The sequence below is a fragment of the Rhincodon typus genome, chromosome 16, assembly GCF_021869965.1.
Source record: "Rhincodon typus isolate 14 chromosome 16, sRhiTyp1.1, whole genome shotgun sequence".
NCBI lineage: Eukaryota > Metazoa > Chordata > Chondrichthyes > Orectolobiformes > Rhincodontidae > Rhincodon > Rhincodon typus.
The window spans coordinates 49,293,588-49,316,746 of record NC_063347.1 but is presented as its reverse complement, the minus strand read 5'-3'; the positions used below and the strand labels follow the sequence as shown (position 1 = coordinate 49,316,746).

The 23,159-nt window shown below is 39.1% G+C and overlaps 1 protein-coding gene across 1 annotated transcript in view; it reads right to left on the bottom strand.

Annotated features, from left to right (window-relative positions):
* Window positions 1-23,159, bottom strand: part of LOC109931684 (protein bassoon-like) — a 430,268-nt gene that overhangs the window by 109,230 nt on the left and 297,879 nt on the right. Inside the window, exons 8-11 of the mRNA XM_048606748.1 lie at window positions 17,423-17,501; window positions 9,185-9,283; window positions 3,882-3,937; window positions 1,202-1,307 (exon numbers count right to left, since the gene is read on the bottom strand). Of these exons, the coding sequence (XP_048462705.1) occupies window positions 3,897-3,937; window positions 9,185-9,283; window positions 17,423-17,501 (219 nt within the window). The 3' untranslated portion in view covers window positions 1,202-1,307; window positions 3,882-3,896. The remainder of the gene's footprint in view (window positions 1-1,201; window positions 1,308-3,881; window positions 3,938-9,184; window positions 9,284-17,422; window positions 17,502-23,159) is intronic.

Sequence of the window (23,159 nt, the reverse complement as noted above, 5' to 3'; positions counted from 1 at the left end):
GTGCATTAATAACCCCATTACCAAAAACGGGAAACATCCACCACCTTAATAGATGCTGAGTTAAGATATATGCCATTATCTTAGAACCTTTTTGAGCTGTGATTATTTCTCTATGTATTGGGACAAAAGGTGGGTGAAATATTTCAAGTATGGTTTCATAACCCTTTACACATCATGAGTTATTAATTCCTTTGACTTTCATCCCACAGATCCACATAAATGGTCAGGCACGTTCAGTGGGTGTGGTATTTCACTGCTGTATTTCCCAATTAATGCAGAATTAATACAGAAGCTTATTTAACCTTTGCTTTTGATGGAGATTTATTTGATTGTATGGGGAGCCCTTGGGTTGGAAATTTCTAGCCAGCAGGCTCACTGTGGTGACAGCAGTGGTTTCATAGTAAACAGCAGTGTTGTGGCTTTAGAAAAAGCAAGAGATCGGAGTTCATTGGACCATAGCATTGTAGAAAATGTGTAGTTAATTTGTGCTTCTGAGTCTGAGGAGGTCTTGAAACCTTTGATGCAAACTTATTTTACATTTCTCGTATTTTGTCACTGCAGTTATTAAGGAAGTGACAAAATATGCAGGCATAGCATATTTAATGGAACATTGAGTACGAATGAATAATTGCTATTTACTTTCCTCCTTTTCTCCAAAAAGTACCAATCAGTTGTGGGGTACAACAACAATAATGGACTTCAAAAGGATAACAGTGCTTTGCAGTTTATAATCTGCCTTTGCAAACCTGCACTGAAATTCAAACATGTGTGTATCTGTGGCGGTCATATGAAAAATAGCAAGAAAGTTGTCATTTCAGATTTAAAGCCTAATATTTTCATATGCACAGTTCATTAACTATAACTGCAAATCATTATAGAATTTCATTAAAATGGTTATTTATGAACATTGTGGTTCTAAATAAAAGTGGATTATTACAATTACAACACTTAAACCTTCTGTGCTCACTTCAGAACAATTCACAGCTCACGATATGTTTTATATCTATAATTTGCATGCTTGCTAAATCTTTGAAAAGCTAACAAACACAATGACTTCAAGATTATGGTTTGCCCTAAATGGCTGCAGATTTATTCAGTGTTGGCAGTCCTGTTAATAACAAGCAGATCTTCTGTATATAATTATTTGTTCACAAATCAGGAAAAGGAAGAACACCTTTCCTACATGGTTCTAGCTACTCACCGAGTTACACAGAGTCCCACGCTCTTAGGTTTCTTGTTCAATGTATTCTCATCTTCATAGGTTTTTTCAGTGTGTTCCATCTCTCTCCACTCCCACATCAAGTTTCCTATAACCAACCAGAGGGCACTCAAAATCTAAATAACTATTAAATATGTAATATCAACCAGACATTAAAAGAAATAAAATGATTACTCTTCCAAAATGAAACATTAATATCTAAAATGTAGAATGATATTGCTGCCTTTTCTATTGAGTTACTTTTGAGGCTAAAAGCCAAGTTAATGCACAGAAAACATGGCCCACCTAGAGTTTTTGGACAATCAGAAATCATCAGGTCTTTTGACAGCAATGTCACTGGGGAAGTAGTGCCTGCTACTGCTATAATGACGTTCATTGGAGGTTCAGGATCGAGAGCAATCCAGGCCACAGGTAGGTAATGTCAGGAGAGATTTCACAGGGTTAGAGAAGTTGTGAGAGTGATATATGAAAGTAAACAGTGAGAGTCAAACTGTGGCTGTCAGCATGGGCCCCCTTCTCAATGGTGTGCCCCTCAATCAGGTACTGAATGCTTTTGAACATGGAACTCACTCCTCCTACCACCTCCTGGTAGATGACAAGCAGGCCAGACAGTCCAACCTATCATGCACAATGCATGTCAATAGGCCCATTTGCCACTGTGTTAATACCAGTGGTGGCAGGATGAGATGACTTAAATCATAACTAATTGACCACTGGTGACAGGGTGTAAGCTCATATAGAAAATGCCATTGTTTTACTATTTTTTTATTATACTTGCTATTTTATGATAATTACTGGAAAAACTAAGACTGTAATGACGGTCATGAAATTAGCCATTATCTGTGTCCATTACGAAAAGATGCTAAGTTACATATTGGTTAAGTGATACCACTCTGCAAGTGTGGGACAAGGTGAGGAGATAGGCCTCCTTGAACTCGCAGAGTTGGTATGGGGATTGAACCTGAGCTGTAATGTCAATCTGCATCACATGCTAGCTACTTAGTCAACTGACTGACACAATTACCTAGGACATGAATTACTTCTGCTCATATAATGGTTATCGACTAATGAATCTATTTGACAGCTCATAAACCAAGATCACAGAATCATTTAATTCCAACAGTACAGATAGAGTCCATTTGGCCCATCAAGTCTGCACCAACTGTCTGAACAGCATCCCACCCAGACCCACCCCATCCCCATAAACTCATATTTACCATGGCTAACCCATGTAGCCTACACTTCCCTGGACACTACAGGTCAATTTAACATGGCCAATCCACTTAACCTGCACAACTTTGGACTCTGGAAGGAAACCAGAGCACGTGAAAGAAACCAACACAAGCATGGGGAGAATGCGCAAACTCCACATAGACATTTGCCCAACACTGGAATCCAACCTGGTTCTGAGGTCCCTGGTGCTGAGGCAGCAGTGTGAACCACTCAGTCACCGTGCCATGTTGATCTTCTAAAGTGATTATTCTGTAGCATATTTAACTTAAAAACTTTAATTCTTTAACTTGAAATAATTAATGTTTTCTACTCCCAATAGTATCGACAGGTGTCCATTTACACTCAGTTCCTTGCCGTACTGAAGAGTCCAGGACTTTTTTCTCTTTACATTTTGCTAACCAGAAGTGAATGTTTATGGGGTAGCCTGGCAAGAGCAATGTGCAGAATTTGATGTGCAACTCAGCATTCTGTGTGCCTTATTGGAGTGATTATCAATGATGCAAAATGGCCAATGTGCAAATGCAAAGTGGCCAGTGATGCCACCTGCTTACAACAGGAGAGGCCATAGGAAGCATCCACACACGGCAATGATGCCACCACACATTCTGCACGTATATGGCACTGACAAGGGGTCGGAGAGATGAAGCTAAGGCTTGTGTCCCAGTGAGAGAAGGGCAAGGGGTGGGGGGCGGGTCCCTACACCAAGACCCAGTCTCCTCTTTTTTGATGGGAACGGAGAAAGAGGGCGGCTGCAAGGACAAAATACATTTTGTTCTGTCATGCTTAATTTATATCCAGGCAGCGCCATATTTAGACAGGCAGCTTCTTTTTGTTGCTTGGGAATGACATAGGTTTTCTTTCTGCTCTGCACCACCGAGAGGTCAATGCAGAATCTGCTTCAGAATGATTTCAATGTTTTCTCTATCTGACTCTCTTCATTAGGAGTTTACCTTATACTTTTATTCCAATATATAAAATCTTGTGTTTAACTGCATTTACTTGCATTTTCCATTGTCTTGCATTCTTCCAAATATTGTCTAGTTTCTCGATCTTCTCCTTAAATGTAAATGCATACTCTACTCCTTCCATCCAAATTATGAAGTATATTCTGTGAATCTGACCAGCTCAGTGAGTTTCTGAATCCAGATTATTAATTACGGATCAGACAAATTGATAAAGGCTCCAAAAGGCTATCAATGCCTCATGAAATTCTGTCTCAGCCGGTTCACTGCATTTAGAATAGGATAAAGGTACTAACATCAAAATGAAAAGTTGAAACTTACTCTTTTACGAAGATCATTCTGAAGCATGGCTGACTACAATCCTAAAATTAATTGCATTGTAAAGGTTATAAGTGTAATTATGGGTGAAACAACAGGGAACATTTGTTGAGCCATTCACCTCCCTCCAATAAACACACTATACATACCTTACAGCAGCACGATCACCAAAACGAAGTTAATTTACGGCCAAAAGAAGCAATGCCTGGAAAAAAAATTTAAAAATACAAGTTTTCTCCTCATTCAACCACAAGCTGCAGTAGCTGAAGAACATTCGGTATTAAAACTGGAAGAAGTTCAACAAAATAATTAGATATTTCAGCCTACTCTGACTACATAATTATCCCCATGCCACTTCAATCAAAAGAGAAAATCATGCAAGGTTTGATGTGTGCTCTAAGCTGGAAAGAGCATTATGGTTAAATATTCATAAATGAAATAATCCAAAAATGATTTAGAAAGTGGAAAAAAAATTAATAGTTGCATTTCAAACCATTTTTTTAAACTCCTAGTATCATAGACACATCATATTTTTATAATCAGGCACATATGCACTCATAAATCGTCATATAGTGAATATGTTACGAGGGACAAATACAAGATACCAGGTAATTCCTCTGCTTTTTCTGCACAATAGATTTGTGGGATTCCACTGGAGTGGAAAAACAGTTTAATGTCTCATCTGAAAAGCAATACCATCAGCTCAGCTGGTCATACTACCACCTCTGAGTCAGAAGGTTTTGGTTTTACATTACACTCCTGCATTTGAGCATCAAATCTAAGCTGACACTCCAGTGCAAAACATGAGGAAGTACAAACTGTTTTGGATGAGACATTAAACCAAGGTCTCAGCTGCTTACAAAAGATCCAATGGCACTATTTTTGAAGAGGAGTGCAGTTCTAGATTATATGATCATTATACCATTGCTGTTCATGGGAGCCTGTTGTGTGTCAATCATGGTCCTACATTACAACCATGGCCATATTTGAAAAATGCATGATTGACTGTAAAGTGTCTTCAGCGGTCATAAAAAGTGATATAAATATGCCTTTTTTCAAAAGGATCCATGCTTCCTGAAATTTCTAGTGTTATAGTTAACAAACACAATTCTTAGCCTGGGCTGAGATTTTTCAGTTTAAGCAAAACGTTTCATTGTTGACCAGCAAATTGAGATCCAAGTTGAAATATATGTTACTAGAATTCCGATGTCAAAACAAACAGAGGAAAGTTGGCATAACTCCAAGATGTTCACCGGTTTCTGCAAAAAGGTTTGTGATGTCTAACTGGCCACACTTATGTGTTTAACAAGGCAAGGGATACAAGTACTGGGATGTGGAACACTTTCTAGTTCTGGGTTTTCAATGTCACTGTCAAAAGCAAAGCCTTAACAATTCTGCTGCACTGGTGTGCTTTAACAATGCTTTGCAGGAACAACCTTCAACTCTACTAATAGCAGCTTGCAGACGGAGATTGACAATTACTGACAGAGAATGTTTGGTACTGTGCATTCAGAGACTTATTTCACTTATGCACTCCTCAGCCAAAGCAGTCAAGGATGCACCTCATTAGTTGCCTGGATGTGTACTTATGCTACCCAGCACCCTAGATGATTTTTGTTTTTGATTCTTCTGAACTTTGTATTCTTTTGAAGGAATTTGCCAGTTTTCACACTAAAAGCTTGTTTTCTCTAGGCTGGAAATCTGGAGCACGCCCTCAGGATGAGAGTTCAATAATTTAGGGCTGGGATTAAGAAAAGATCACTCAGAGGGTTGTGCATCTTTGGAATTCTCTTCTCAGAAGGTTTTGGATGCTTCTTTATTTAATATATTCAAGGCTCATGTAGACAGATTTTTAATATGTCTGAGAATCAAAGGCGGTGGGGAGTGGACAGGGAATTAATGCAGAAGATCAGTAATGATTAAACAGTGCAGCAGTCTCTAGGTGGCATATGATCAACTCCTGTTCTTATTTCTGATAAGAATTTCAAGCTCACACAACTTGAACATAATCTTTATGATAATTTCATGACTGATTTATAGCTTAGCGTCTTTGTGCATTTTTATCTTCAGATCAAACATTCCCAGAAGGTAGTAGAAATTGAGTAAAACTATTTCAGTGACAAATTTTCAAAATCCCACAAATCTTTTCATCCAGCAGTACAATGACAACAGCTATTTCAAGCAATTCCTCCCATTATCATATACAGCTCCTTTGCAGAAGTAAGGGTTAATGAGAAAATATTCAGTAAGTAGTTGAAGACTAGTGCAGAATATCTCCGGGCACCAAACAATAAAGTTTAAATACTGAATTATTAGCGAGCACTTCAATTCTCTCACTCTTAATCATTAACTTAGTAGGATGTCTGTTATGAAGGAAGCAGAGATGTCTTTTTAATTTTTTTCATTACTTTTCTCTTTTTTTAATAGACCATGTGTCTTCCCCCATGCTCTTTGTTTGTAATGTTTAATTTTAAATGGCCCACAATAAATTCCTTTACAAGTGAAATCAGAATATGGTTTATTCATGTGTTCAAACCTGGGAGTGATAGATGCAATACATACATCAGCATAATAAAGACAAGTATATAAAAAAAAAGAAAGAAAGGTAAGAGGTTACATTTAAAAGCAACTTATAAATCAAAGATATTGACATTAATTCACAAGTTTTTTGTCTGAGTCATGGAAGTCAGTTCCAATGGAGGTTTTTTTTCCCAGCAGGTTGCAGTTAGGTGGGTGAAGTTGGATAGAGTTTCACAATTTCCTTTGAAGTTGATGAGTGTGCAACAAAATGATGTATGTGTACAGACTCTTCAAGAAAAGAGTCTTTGGCTCTTCTGGGAACCAGGTTTCAAATGAGATTTATTAGAGACTGACTTAGCTAAACCTTGTGTCTGGCTGTGGTGTCACCAGTTACTTTCTTAACATACTGACATAATGTTACCAGCAAACTGCTTCATACCAAACTGAAGCAAGGGTTCAGAAGATGTGCAATTAAACATTTCTGGCAAAGACCAGACATTTTGGTCATGTGGACATAGTAAGGACCGCAGATGCTGGAAGTCAGAGTCAAGAAAATGTGGAGCTGGAGAAGCACAACAGGTCAGACAGCATTGGAGGAGCAGCAAAGTCGATGTTTTGGGTCTGGACTCTTCATCTGAAAGGTCATGTAACAAGGTTCTTGGATGACTAGGCTTCAAATTAATGAAGAATTTTCTCAATATTAATTGGATTTTACCTCTCTGGCCAAGATCATTGCTCCTTTGTAATGAGATCAGTAGTGAGCAGTTAGTGCCTCATCGGGCAAAATGAGTTTTAATAGCTCCTCTTCATTCAGAAGTGCCTGAGGGAGAAGTTTCAGACAGCGCAAGGGTGTGACATTCCAAGAAGATATTGGCTGAATTCTGACCTGGTAACTGCTGATTGAAATCCTTCCACAAATTGTGGCCAACTTGCAGCATGTGATCAACAGGGCTATGTTTCATCCAGCAAATCTCATTTTAAAATTGGAAGGAGGAAGGCATAGCTTTTAAAACAATTTAAGCTCTCTCTTCATGTGGACGTGATACTGTGGTGTGTGTCCTTCAGTAATTTGACAGCTTTTTGAGACAAACACACATTAGTAATGTACCACAATGTAGAGATTTCTTTTAAAAGTTAATTCAAGGACATGGGTGTAACTGACTAGGCCGGCATGTATTGGTCAAATGGCCAATTAATGGTCAGCTGCTTTGCTGTTTTTCCAGAATCAAACATCGGAAAAGTTAGGTAAGAACAGATTTCCTTCCCTGAAGAACATTACCGAAGCAGGTGGGTTTTTTTTAAAATGACAATTAGCTTGGTTAAAGTGGACACCATTAGCTTTTACATCCCTAATTATTCGCCCTGATGAAAGGTCCTTAGCATCACTGAGAAGAACTCACGGAGGTTAGGTTCAAAATACTTGCTTTTAAAAGACTGTGGTTTCTGTGAAGAGAGATCTACAGTGGACCTAGCAACAAGACAAATGTAGGAAACAGGAAACATCTCTTTATCTTATGTTCATAGATCTCAATAGAGCACTGAACTGACAGTAAGGCAGAAATCTTTAGAATTTTTGGAAAATTAGCTATCCACCAAAGTTCCTCAGTCTCATTTGCTCCTGTCTGAAGTGGCTTTCAGGTGAATAAAAACTAGATGTTGCAGCTAATCTGTGCCAATAATTTTGTTTTCCCCAACAAACACAGAATCTTAAACTAATGCACTGTAACAATCCTTTCAAAGTGTACGCTGATGGAATTCCTTGTTCCAATGAGTAAATTTTCCTTTTGCTCAATCTAAGCAAGCAATGCTTCAATAATATTTTCTATCACAGGTAATAAGTTTTATGTAAGTGATGGGTTTTGAATCAGAATTAGAATCTCGCAAACGTTTCTGCAAAAGAGCCACAAAATGGTGCAGAATTTATTTGGTGGAGCAAATTACTGCAGATGCTGAAATCTGCACTGACACAAAAAGTGCTGGAGATCACAGCAGGACGGTTGATTAAGCAATTTCTATTTCCATTCCTCTCCTAAAAGTTCAAACTCTATTTTTTATAGAATCTCTACAGTGTGGAAACAGGCCCTTCGGCCCAACAAGTCCACACCAACCCTCAGAACATCCCACCCAGACCCATCGCCTTTTAACCCACCGAATCTACACATCCCTGAACACTATGGGCAATTTAGCATGGCCAATCAACCTAACCTGCACATCTTTGGACTGTGGGAGGAAACCGGAGCAAGATGTACTTCCACATAAGTACATTCCCAACAGAGGTTGCTGGATAGCAACCAGGAATGAGAATCCAAGATGATTTTCTCCTTCCCCACCACGCTGATTAGCTATTTAAGTACTCTAACTACCAGTTCAGCTGAAATCTGCTCACTCAAAAGAATGGATTGATCCTCATTCCTTCAAGTTCCAAATGGCTTTGATAGTCATTAAATTGTGCTGGGGTTAGCAACAATTCACTCTAATATTGACAATCTCACTCAGAGATGCAAATGGAAAATACCGCAATGGTTGCAGTATGCATTGCTGTCAGGAAACAGTCAACATCCTGCAGCACAGTACACCTGCGCTGACCTGTGAATGCTTCAGACTGAGGTGGGGTCCCTGAAATGGAAAGTGTTCCACTCTCTTACTTTGATAAACAAAGGAAAAAGTTAAAGAAATATCCTAAACGATCAATGCAGAGAGATTTACTTAAAAAAGTTATTATTAGTGATATGTTTTTATAGGTTGAAAATGTGACTTGAAAGGAGAGAGAACAAGATAATAGATAATATCAATATTTCTTGTGAGTAGTGCAACATAGCTGGATTATCTGACAGGCATCGAACCTGGGATCTTCTTCAGCATTTTAACCCATGGAATTTACAAAAAAGTCCAGTGTTTTTTTGACCTTTCCTTAGACCATCTTTTTCCTTACCTTCAGTCAGTTTCCCAGCCTGCTCAGCTGCTCCTCCTGGCAACATTTTGGAGACAAAAGCTCCGATATCACCCTCTTTTTCTTCACCTGGTTTGGAACCTAAAGTCAGAGCCAAACAAGAATATAAATATTTGCAAATCTCATAGAAATACAGTTTGTGATTACTGAATTATGTATCGCTAGACTACTCATTGCAGCAATACAACTCAACAATTTGTTAACCAAGAAATGTCTGTTTAGAAATGCACTGAAATATTTGGAGTAGGTGGGAAATGAGGTGTCCGTGAGGTGTCCATCTGAGTCACATGTTAATTGGGGTCTTGTAACTGATTGAGCACGATACTGAGACCCACAGGAAGGCACTGACTCACTTTCACCCACAGACCCTGTGAAAGCCCATCAGGAGTTACCCAAGTATCTACACCTCCTGATCTTTGCCTGTAAACAGCCTATTGCTTCTTGGCATGGATCAGATACAGACAGCAGCCATTGTGATGATAATGAAGCCTCAGTTCTTGAAATCAGTGATTCATAGACAGGAAGCTTGGCAAAGATTCAGAGTTAAAATCTATTCTACATTATGCAGTTTTAATACCTTTTGATTTTCAGTCTGCTTGCAACAGGGCTCAAGCCAGATTTACTCATCTTAAAATAGTGTATGCTGCACAAATGAATATGAATAGGCACGTCGTATTACAAAATCACGTCTTTATATCACTGATTTGGCTGAACCAGAGGATTTTTTTTTAAAGGCCAACAACAGTAAGTGACCCAAACAGCAGTTTGAAAAGCAGCCGGATATTTACATTTCAAATTACAAATCTATCAGAAAGGAGTCATGCCATCTATAAGTATACCACAAGGGCAGTCAGCTTTAACAAGTGTGAATGGACCATCCCCCAAACTCCTGACAGATATTCAGATAGAGTCTGTTCTTTAATGAGTGCAGACCAAACCATTATAATCACTTAAAATGTATTCAGACAAAGACCCCGGAAGAGTAGATAGCTCCACTGACCACTTAATCACTACAAACAGTGGAGCTGGAATGCAGGTTCTCCAGCTTGATATGACCATGATTAGTAATTGGTTAGTTTGTGAACGTACGTCGTGGTAAGACACTATTTTTCCAGTGTCAGACAGATCTCAAATGGATAACAGCAAGCCGAAAATTTGAGGGGTGTCATTCTCTTTAGCTATTCTGCAAGTGTGTCCCAGTTTGTATTTGACTAGCCAGATAGAATAGGCAGCATTTTCAATGTAAAGCAAACAGATGCTGGTATTCAGAGGAATAGATAGAGATTATCCAACGATGACTTTAAACTGCGTCTGTGCAGAATCTGGACAGGATCATCAAACACAGCCTGAAACTATCCAATGTATCAACCTACAGGACCCATACAAGGTTAACTTTTTCTGGATACTCAAAAAATTTAACCTACCACAAAAACAGAAATTGCTCAGTAGATCTTGACAGCATCTGTGGGAAGAAAGTAGTGTTAACATTTCGAGTCGGTGACTCTTCATTAGAACAGATGAAGAGTCTGTTCCGATGATGGGCTATCGACCCGAAATGGTAACTCAGCTTTCTTCCCACAAATGCTGTCAGAACCGCTGAGTTTCACTAGCAATTTCTGTTTTTGTTTTAGATCCCCAGCATTTGCAGTTTTGTTTCATTTAACCTACTATCCCTCCTTAGAACCTACTTCTGTGTGAGTGTAAATATGGATGCACATCTGAGTGTGAGTTCAAGCATTTTAGATATATTTATCTATTGGCATAAAGGGTGATAAACACTATTTCCTTTTCTTTTAAAACTTAGAATCAAACTGCTTGTGTCTTCTACATTCACAGCACTCTAACAGTTAAATACTCACTAGATTGACAAGCGAATTATTTTAGAACTCCTGTTGTGGTCAAACAAGTGGTAGAAAGAGAGGGAAGCAATTTTACCACTTCTCACTTGACAGTCACAACAGTCACAATCATTTTACTAAGTTGGGTAAGCTTTACTTGACTAACCAATTCGACACAGACAGGTTAGTTTCAACTTTTAACTACTGTAGCTTGCATACACCATACAATGTTTCATAGATGGAACTATTAACCCCTCGACAGATGACAAGGAATGTCTTCTGAGACTGCGGTAAAACAGAGGAGTTGGATTGCCCAGATCCCAGCCCACTCTCATTTTAGCAGGACATTTCTCCTGCACAAACGGAGAAATGAAATCAAGTGTTCGTTAACTGGCAATATATTAATGAGGCCAAAACGTTTATATGATTTAGATTTCTTGATTACACAGTGAGTGAAGGTTGCAAACACACTGCCAATATCATAATTACTTCCTTCAAATTCTAATTCCATCAATCGCCTGTGCCCCCACTCCCACTACCCCTTCTCGTATTAGTTGAATCAATTTGTGAAGCTGTTTTCGCCCTTTTGAAATGACAGTTCTTTCTGTCTTTTAATAGCAGCTTGTAGCCACAAGTAGTTTTGGCACAGAGCTAATGAATGAGAGTTTTACTAAGAATCCTGTTCGATGTTTCTGCTTTCTCATGCCAGCACTGAAATTGCACATGCTACCTTTCATAGTTAAGGTCAACTGACTCAGCAGAGGACAAGGATTATGTGTTATCTGCAATAAATTGTGTTGTGTATTTAGTTTCAGTCGTTTTCTAGAGGGGAAAATAGAGGGCAAAGTCAAACAAGACATATTCAAATGTGAAAAACTCTGGCCATAGCATCTTGATATCATTTTGCATTCAATGGCATTCAACAAATATCATCTGAGATCATCTGCACTCCAAAGCAAAGTAGTGATCAACCAATATCACATGTCATTAGTTGACATGAATAGTACTCAAGCGACATTTGCTATCATTTGGCGTGATCTAATTACCTTTAATGCACTCAGAAGCATTCAACTGGATTCAAAAGTGACCAGAACTTGTTTTTGTGGAAAGATTCTAAGTTCAAGGGATCATAGCAGAATTTGTCTAAGTTTCAAATGTCAGATGACATTATAAATACCATGCCATGGATTTTTTTGAATCACAGTTGATGCAATATGTTATGCAAGCATTGTAGGTTGTTTAACAATTAACAAATTACTAGTGGATAGAAAGGAGGCTCCGTTTGCCCCCATATCTGTGATTTTAAGAAATGCCTTTCCTTTCTAATGCTAACATTTTTATCTCATTTTTGTTCATGTCAATCAGGCCCCTTCAACCATACAATAACTTTAGCCATGATATGTAATTCTCAAATACAGTAACTCACTGGGCTCCTTCAGAATCTCACCGGCTCCACTGAGTCTAATATACATGTAGGCATAAGCTTTATGGGCATAATTCATATAGAGGGAAGGGGCACATATTAGTTTTAAACAAAGTTATCACAATGGGGAGGACATTAGGCCCAACTACCCCGGGTTTCCCAAAATTTGCTGTTCCACCCTCCTGTGTATGGACATCTCAGTGATTCCTCTGGGCAGCAGCTGGGAATATTGCTTAAAGTCTCGCTTCTTGCTACTGCTAAATATGCTGAAGTATGCACAGACTACTGAAAACCTAGAGTCCAGGCTAGGGTAAATCAGGGAAGCATGATGTCTAAGAGATAATAAGGACTGCAGATGCCGGAAGCCACAGTCTATAGATGTGAGGCTAGAAACGCATAGCAGGTCAAACAGCATCTGAGGAGCAGGTAAGTCAATGTTTCGGGCCGAAACCCTTTGTCAGGACTGGGGAGGGGGAGGGGAGCCCAGAAAAATATAGAGGGCGCTGAGTGGTGCTGTGGGAAGGGTAGGAGGGATGGTGATAGATGGATGCAGGTACGGAGTTTTTGTGATTGGTCTGTGGGAAAGGTGGAGTGGATAGGTGAGTAGGAAGATGGACAGGTTAGGTCAGGTCAGCAGGGGGAGGACTGGACATGGAATAAGGCTGGGGATGGAAGGATTTTGTAGTTGGTGAAGTCAACATTAAGGCCATTGGGCTGTAAGCTTCCAAGGCGAAATAGCAGGTGTTGTCCCTCCAGTTTACGTTTGGCCTCACTCTGACAGTGGAGGAGGCCAAGGATGGACATGTCGCCAGGAGAGCGGGAGAGGGAATTAAAATGGATGGCAACAGGAAGGTCCAGTTGTTCGTTGCATGCAAAGCACAGATGCTCTGTGAACCGGTCCCCAATGTCTAATCGGGTTCAGAGATGTGACAAAGGAGGTCACCAGTAGACAGGGAGAGCTCCAACCAATATTCTCAAGTCCCCAGTACTGAGCAGATAGGCAGCAGGCCTTATAGGTCTGCCTCACCAAAATTGAATGAGGGGATGAAGAAGTATGGGAGTGGGAAGGGTTAGGTGCTTTCCTACATCTGAATAATCAGGGCTGTGCTCTGCTTGAACACACTTTCATGCAGTCTGCAGAATGGATTCAAAAAGAAATTCTTTTCTTTACTGAACTGTATCAGTTCAAGAAGGAAAATAAATTTCATCTGAAAGGGAAGGCATGTTTGAATGTGAAATAATCAGGGATCATGAGCTTGCTACAGATACTTTTTAGAGGTTATAGGGGCTTATTTGGTATTTGCTGGTCTTACTTGTAAGATTATAGGAGTGTGTGTGTATCTGAGAGGGTGCATGTGTGTGTGTGAGAGAGAGAAAAAGAGTGTGTGTTTGTGTGTGTGTGTGTGTGTGTATGTGTGTGTGTGTGTGAGAGAGAGAGAGAGTGCGTGTGTACGTGAGAGGGAGTGTGTGTGAGTGTGCGTGTGTGTGTCTGAGAATGTGTGTGTGTGAGAGAAGAGAGTGTGCATGTGAGAGTGTGCGTGTGTGTGTGTGTGCGTGTGTGTGTGTGTGAGAGAGGGAGGGAGTGGTAGGGACAGTGGGGTATGGGTTCCACAAACAATGATTCTCACTCAGGTGAGGGTCTCTCTCACTCGCACACATAACACACACACACTCTCTCATTGGGGTACTTTGAGCATGGGTGTCTCTTGGGTACAGGTTCCACATACACAGCCCCTGGCTGGGATTGAGTCCATACACAATGAGGTCACTGGGAGCAGTAGGGTGTGTGGTAGGTTTCAACAGTCATTACATTGCAGGTCTCAACATGGGGGTCAGGTAAACAACATGGAGGGAGGAGTTTTACGTTGTGGTCCATGTTACAGTTGGTAGGGAAGAGCAGAAGACTAGTCAGACCCCAAATTCCACTAGTGGGTAGGGGAGATTAGAAAGATCTAAGTTGGAGATGGAGAGAGAAGTTCTGCCAGTGTTCTGGGTCCAGTGGTTGATAGTAGCTTCAAGCCATGGCAACAAGGAGGGATTGGAGAAGCGTTAGGACCGCTCCATTTGGGTAAGTAGCAAAATCAGCTGGGGTTTGGGTCGAAAAGGAGAAGAAAATGTGAGAATAGGCTCTGTTGGAATGGGTGGGAGGGCATGGTGATTGTGGCAGTGGTGGTGTTAATGGGAGGAGACCTATTGAATGCTTTTGGTGTTTAATGATTTCTTTCAATGTCTAATGATCACTTTTGATGCCAATAATCATAATTGCTCTTGATGTCAAAAGATAACAAGAAGCACTGATGAAAACCTCATTCTGATTTATAACATTTGATGTCAAATCATTTTGACCCCATTTGAATGCAAAATTATGTCAATGCTTATGTCAAAGGGATGTACCATTTCATTTGATCAAGCTTAGTAATTAAGATGCAGAAAACGGAAGAAGGGTGAGGTTACTGAATGTAATGAATCACACAGAAGTGATGGAAAAAAATCCAGCAGCATAGCAGAATGTTGTATGTTAGAGGAACAAAGGAAGAAAATTCAGAGGAATGCTGACTATTGACGTACTAATAAGTTAAAAGAAAGGCCAGTGAGAAAGGGTTTGGTGCAAATTATCACCAACCAAATGTCAAACATTTTCTTGTATCCTGTACAAAGTAGATGTGCAGTGAATTGATCATTGTAGCACTGGATTACTGGATGTTGTGCATGCTGAGGAGGTGTGATCTGAAGGAAAAACAAAGAATTAGGCTGGATCATGAATAGTGAATGTCAATACTACGCAGCAGGAGGAGGAAAAGCAGATCTCCATGATACCCTGAAATAATGGAAAAAAGAATGAATGGGCCATCAGGTGCAAGTATAGTTTGAAACAGACACCAAGATAGCCAGGCACATGGCCCTTCATTTTTGAATTCTCAATTACGGGAAAAGGTCTGTTTTCAACTACTCTTTTCCATCCTTTCCTAAAATAAAAACGCATATCGTATTTGCCCCAAATCTTATTCTTCTAAAGAAAAAATGTTATTTTTCAATTCATTTCAAATCTGAATTAATGTTTCCTCACAGCAGGCAACATTTTAGTCAATTTGACAAAAATACGAAAGAACCGCGGATATTTAAAATCTGAAACAAAAATAGAAATTGCTGGAAAGTCTCAGCAGTGTGGCAGCATCTGTGGAGAGAAATCAGTTACTGCTTTGGGTCCAGTGACCCTTCTTCTGACCCTTCTGCATTCTGAAAAAGGGTCACTGAACCAAAACATTTAACTCTGATTTCTCTCCACATATGTGGCCAGACTTGCTGAGATTTTCCAGCAATTTCTGTTTCTGTTCTAGTCAATCTGTATTATTTTCTTGCCTAAATCTCAAAACCTTTTCGGTAGTATAAAATCCTGTTCTTAAAAATTCCTCTACTTGAAATTGTATTAAGATGTTAAAGTTACTTTGGCTTATCATTGCCTTTTCAATTTTATGTTTTATACCTCAAGATATAAACTAGAATTCAATGAGATATTTTTACAGCCTCATCAATCTGAGGTACTGTCTTTCATTCCCTGCCTCTAAACATTCTGCTTTTCCACAGTCTGAAACCCATTGTGATTCAGAATATACTGATCATTTACACATTACAATTATCATGATTATTCCTGCTGCCTCCATTTTATCAATATCCTAATATAGCTTCCTAAAGCTGTAGCTTCTGTTTGGTATCATTGGCAACTTAAAAATTAACACTTGTTCTAGACACATATTTATATTATTAATATTCAAAGTGAATAGAAGTGGTTACAGAATGGAACAATACAGAACACCTCTACCCATTGCTCATTTACTACCACTCAGAAAACTTGGCATCACATATTGTGTTTGCTCATTTCCATCAAATATGTAATCAATTTGTTATTCTTTCTTAATAGCCCATATCCCTTCCCTCAGAGCACGCTTTTTATTGAAGGTGAGGAAGAGGGGGAAGGGATGAGTTCCCAATCAGCTATCACTCTGTTAAGCATTTTTCTTAGAATATATGCCTTTCTCCTGTCTTTTGATCCATTCTTCAGGCATCAATCCAATCGGGATATTGCTGAGAAAATAATGGCATCTGATCAGAACACACCATTATTAATCTGCAAATCAGACAGCAATTTGTTGCAAGGAAGAAACAGCCCCAGTGACTTGCAAATTTTCACTAATTGTTGGCTGATTGGAACTGATCCATGGGGACTTGTGCTCAATTTTCCTGTTTTTTTTTACAAAGTTGCAACATTTTCACTTTATTTGCACATTAAATTTGTCACAGAAAGTCAAGTCTTGTCATTAGCAGTGTAAGTATTTTAACAGTGTTAAGGAATGGTTTGATTGCCACGTAATCTCTCTTGCTCAGAAGTTAAACCATTACAAACATAGGAATTTTGTTCTTTGAGATTGTGAATTGTTCTAGATGTTTAAAAAGTTCCACGATTAAATTAATCTTTTTCTTCTACTTCCCATTCTGTGTGATACTCTTTCTCAATACAATTTTATTTCCTGTCTTTATTTATTTTTCAGTATCTGATATAACATTACATTAATTCCCTCTAATTCACCTTCCTTCTTTGTCCTCCCTCTGCTTACGCTTCAACTTTCGTAAGTAAGGAGATACACTGCCTATTGTCACCAAGATTCTGCTGCTCTCTTGGGACTGATAACAGCTCACATTTCCAGCAACTTTGTGGGCAATAAGCTTTTAAAGCTTGATGTATAACTATCCATCCAACAGAGTACATCACAATGCTTTACAGCAGTAAAATATGATCTTTTTACTTTTCAATCTTCAATGGTAATCCCAATTTCCAAATTGAGCTACTACACCTCAGTGTTTCCTTTTAATGAAGACAATATCACTTCTGGAGTATATCTGAACATTCTCCCTTTCGACTAGAATTGGTGTTTTGACGCATCTTAGTGCCAGTAAACATACCTGCTACATGAGCAGCTTGCTGTGGTGCAGTTGCTTGTTTCACTGCAGGTTTTCCAGCGGTTGTTTGACCTGGCTTTGTCTGGTAATAAAAAGGGGAAGAAACAGCCATTAGAAAACATTGTCTACAAAAGAAAGAAGAACATCCATTCATGTAGTCCTTTCATGACATCAATCCCAAACCACTTCATAACCAATTCAGATATAACAAGGTATTACAACAGTAATGAAATAATGCCCAGGTAATTTTTTCAATGATATTGCATGATGGATAAATATTTGTCAGAGCATCAGGAAGAAACGTCTTTTCTGAGTGGAGCTATGGGAAGATTTATATTCAATTGAAAGGGCAGACGATTCAGGCCACGTACAAAAGATTACCACCTCCAATGGTTAAATACTCCCTCAGTATTGCATTGGAATAACAACTGGATGATGATCTCAGACCTCTGGGTAGCATCTGAACACACAACCTTGTGACTGAGAGGCCAGAGTGATATGCGAGAGTCACAGAGATGTAAAGCACTGAAACAGGGCCTTCGGTCCGACTCATCCATGCCAACTAGATATCCTAAATTAATCTAGTCCCATTTGCTAGCATTTGACCCATATCCCTCTAAAAACTTCCTATTCATATACTCAACCAAATACCTTTTAAATGTTGTAATCGTACCAGCCTCCGCCACTTCTTCTGGCAGCTCATTCCATACACACACCACCCTCTGCGTGAAAAAATTGCTGCTTAAGTCCCCTTTAAATCTTTCCCCTCTCACCTTAAACCTATGTCCTCTAGTTTTGGACTCCCTCTCCCAGGGGAAAAGACCTTGTCTATTTACCCTGTCCATGCCCCTCATGATTTTATAAACCTCTATAAGGACACCCCCTCAATGTCCAACACTCAAGGAAAAATAGCCCCGGCCTATTCAGCCTCTTCCCATAGCTCAAACCCTCCAACCTTGGCAACATCCTTGTAAATCTTTTCTGAACCCTTTCAAGGTTCACAACATCCTTCCTCTGGAAGAGAGACCAGAATTGTGCACAGTATTCCAAAAGTGGCCTAACCAATGTCCTGTACAGCTGCAACATGACCTCCCAACTCTTATACTCGATGCACAGACCAAAAAAGGCAAGCACACCAAATGCCTTCTTCACTATCCTATCTCCCTGCGACTCCATTTTCAAGGAACAATGAACCTGCACTCCAAGGTTTCTTTGTTCAGTAACACTCCCCAGGACCGTACCATTAAGTGTATAATTCCTGTCCTGATTTGTCTTTCCAAAATGCAGCACCTCACTTTTATCCAAATTAACCTTCATCTGCCACTCTTTGGCCCATTGGCACATCTGAGCAAGATCCCGTTATACTCTGAGGTAACCTTCTTCGCTGTCCACTACACCTCCAATTTTGGTGTCATCTGCCAACTTACGAACCATACCTCCTACATTCACATCCAAATCATTTATATAAATGATGAAAAGCAGTGGACCCAGCACCAATCCTTGTGGCACACTTCTGGTCACAGGCCTCCAGTCTGAAAGGATCCAGCTGAGGATCATAAATGCATTTTCATCTTTTACGCACTTTTGCGTACACACACACAAACACACACACACACACATGCTACAGGGCAACAAATCAGTTAAGTAAAAAATTAGAATTTGCAGACTTTCAAAAATGTCAAATGAAAGTTCAGTTTAACATCAAATCTGAATCATTGCAAATTTCTATCCAATGCATTCCAAACTTTATTGTGTTACTGAGCCAAGGTCGACACTCCAGTGACATACAGAACTAGCAATTCTGTTAATTTTTGTCTCTGCATTACTGGAGAACATGTTCATCTTATAGCACAATAGCAGTATATATTTCAGCAGAAGAAACATGTAGCCTGTAACTCCCCAGTGTGCCTCAGCAGGTAATCAGGAAAGCTAATAGAATGTTATCATTGATTTCAGGGAGAATTGAATTAAAAAAAAGTATGTTATGCTTTAGTTATAGAGGGCACTGATCAGACTACATCTCAAGCACTGTGTGCAGTACTAGTCACTTTATTTAAGTAAGGATGGAAATGCATGGAAGCTGTTCAGAGTAGTTTTACCGGACTAATACTGAAATGGGCCAACTGCTTTAGGAGGGAAGGTTGGATAGACCAGGCTTGGATCCATTGAAGTTCAGAAGAGTAACAGGGGACTTGAGTGAAACATGTAAAATCATAAAGAGTATTGGCAGGATGGATGTGGACATGATGTTTCCTTTTATTGGAGAATCTAGAATCAGAGGTTACTGTTTTAAAAAAAAGAATTGCGATTTAAAAAAGAAATGTGGCAAAATGTTTTCTCACAGAAAGTCATGTATCTTTGGAACTCTCTTCCTGAAAAGGTGCTAAAAGCAGAAACCTTGACTATTTTTGAAGCAGAAGTGGATGGATTCTTGGTAAACAAGGGGGTGAAGTATTAGCAAGGGTTGAGGGAAAATTGGATTTTAGGTTATAATCAGATCAGTCACGGCTTTCTAAATGTTGGAGAAGGCTCGTTGAGCCAAATGACCTACTCCTGCTCCTTTGCCATATGTGGTACTGTCGTTGCAAGAATCAAAACTAGCATGACATAAATAGTCTTGTACTTTCACAGAACATGCTCAGTACAACTTCTGCAACTTTTCTACTTGGGTGAATATTCTGTGACACATTTGTCAGCTCCTCAATGAAAAGGCACCATGACTTCTATTATTTATATTACTTTCTTGAGTCTTTTTCCAGCTGAGTGAATTTTACCAGCTCTTCCTAAATGAATTAAACAATATTGCATTTAGCTGTTTTTACTGGGAATTGGTTCTTTATGCCCATTTGTCTGCAAGGAAAATCTCACCCTCCAATTTGTACACCAGACATTTGTATCTCCCCTATCAGAGCAAATGCATTCAAACACACGCTAACAAAATAATCATAGCTCATCATCTGAAAGAAATTTAGCAGCATTCTAACTTAGATCTGCAAGTTACACTGGAATGTTTAAAATCATTTCAGCCTCTGGAGGCTGAATGACAATAAAAACAAGCCATACCGAGGTTTTAATCAGCCAACCAACAGATTTCTCAATCAGTTAACAGGATATGCCACTTCAGGATGGCAAAAACTAGCTGCTGAAATGAGGTAGCCAGCTTAAATTAGTTACACCATCTGGCCAGCAGCAGTTGGGTATAACAGCATATATGTGATTATATTAGTATCAACTATAATTGAACTTGAATGATGGCTGTGGAGGCATGAAGGTAGGAGAGTAGTGGCCAGGCCAGTTAAAGCAAGTGACAGCAGTTTTTTGACATTTTATTATTTTTTTCTTTCAAGATTGCTTGGACAGATTGAAGTCAATCCCAGCTGCTGCAGATCTGGTGAAGAAAAATGGCCTGGGTAGGAACACATGTGACAAGTTGATCTACCTCGTCCATCTCATATGCTGACCAGCTTGCTGGGCAGTTTTACTTTCATTCTCTACATTCGGCACAGAAAAAATTATTACTCCTGGAATTTCAGGCACACTTTAAAATAATTCAATGACATGGATGAAATCTGCCAAGAGATTGCTCAGCCGTGTGCATTTATTGATTTTACTTATCACTCTATTGGGCAGTGAAATTATTGTTTAGCCTTGCAGAACAAATGTAGGATCATGTATGGGCTGGAATTTTTACTGTAAGGCAATGAAACATTAAAGGGTTCAAAGAACGCAGTGTCACTGCCTTGTTCTAATTTCCTATGCCAACAGAATAAATAATGAATGCCTTTGATGTGCTATCACTGCATAATCACCTACTTTATTTTCTACAGTGTAATGAGAAATGAATTTTATTTTACAAAAAGAGGAATGAAAAAAATCTGATGGTTCAATACTATGGCAACAGTTCAAATGTAAAGACCAGGCCCAAGTCTTTGTACCGCATGATTCGTAAACAAGGGTAAATTCACTCATGGCTCACTTGAAAGCATTACTTTCTCAGCACAGTTTTCACAATAGTGATATGTTACAGTTTTTCTTTGAAGACCGTAGATGTCATCTGACATGGCTCTTAGTACAGTGGCATTACAGCTTGTGCTCACACGAGAGTCTGCTTGGTATTTACTTCCACCCAAATTGATTTCATATCTTGGTCCTGGGAGCCAGATTCTCATCCAGTGTTAATAGGACCATACCTCCACCTTTACCTTTCTGCAAATCCTATCAAAATGTCAAATAAGCCTAAATTTTCAATTCCTAGCCCTGGTCACTTGATATAATGGCTTTCAGATAATATGCACATATTTCTATTGTACCTTCAATTGATCTATCTTATTCTGAATATTATATGGCTTTAATTTCATCTTATTAGAAATCTACTGTGCTCTGCCATTTCTATGCTCTTCCTCTGCTCATCACAGTCTAGTTATTATTATCCTGACTATTACCTTGGTCTTTCAATGTAATTTTCAAAACTTTCCCACACATGCATTCTCCGCAAATTTCCACAGCCCCAGTTTTCTTGATGATTTAGATGAAGGCACTAAGTATTTCGTACTCAAGTTCACAGACGATACATGCAAAAGTGGGAATGAAAGTTGAAGGGGAAGACACAGCAAGAATGCAAATTCACTCAAATAGGTCAAGTGAACGGTCAAAATTTGGCACATGGAGTATAATTGAGGAAAATGTAATGTTATCCACTTTGATAGGAAGGATACAAAACAAAATATTATTTAAATGAAGAGACACTACAGTATGTTTTGATTTTAAAAAAAGAGATCTAGATGACCTCATTCACATAACACAAGACTTCAGTGTGCAGACACAGCAAGTAATTCGGAAGCAAAATGGAAGATTGCTTTTTGTTGCAAAGGGGATGTCATTCTAAAGAAGGAAATATTACTACACCTGCTCACAGCATTGCTGAGACCACACTTAGAGTTCTGTGTATGGTTTTGGACACCTTATTGAGGAAGGGAGATACTTGCACAGGGTGCAACTCAGACCAGATTTTCTAGATTAATTCTTGAGATGACCGGGTTGTCTTAAGAGGAAAAAATGAGCAGGTTGGGTCTATAACACTTAACGTTTAGAGGTATGAGAGATGATCTTAGTGAAACAAATAATATTCTGACAGAGCTGGACAGGGAAATGCTGTGATGATGTTTACCCTTGTGGAAGAATCTGGAACAAGAAGCACAGTTTCAGAAAAAGAGATGATAATTTTAAGACGGGGTGAAGAGAAATTTCTTTTCTTGAAGGATTGTTAATCTTTGAAATTCTCTACTCCAGAGAGAGTTGCTGAAGCTGTATTATCACATATGTATGCAAGGTTGAGATAGACAAATTTTTGAACTACAATTGAGGGGAGTCAAAGGTCATGGGAAGCTTGCAGGAAGGTGAAGCTGAGAACAAAATCATATCAGCAATGATTTTATTACGTAGCAGAGCAGGCTCAAGGGCATTCTGGCATACTCCTGCTCCTATTTCTTACATTATGTAACCTGTATATTTAACATCCTTCAGTTTCATGATAAATGTCTTTCAACATTGTGTAGCACAAATATTCAGGAAATTATTTTACTTGTAAGATGCACATTGAAAAATAAGCATGCACATATTATTCGTCTGGTGAATAAATATATCAAGTACTGATAGGGGCCCTGCTGACACAAACATGCTTAAATGTTGAAGAAAGACTGGCTCAGCTCATCATAGTAGGTTACAATCCCATGTGGTACCA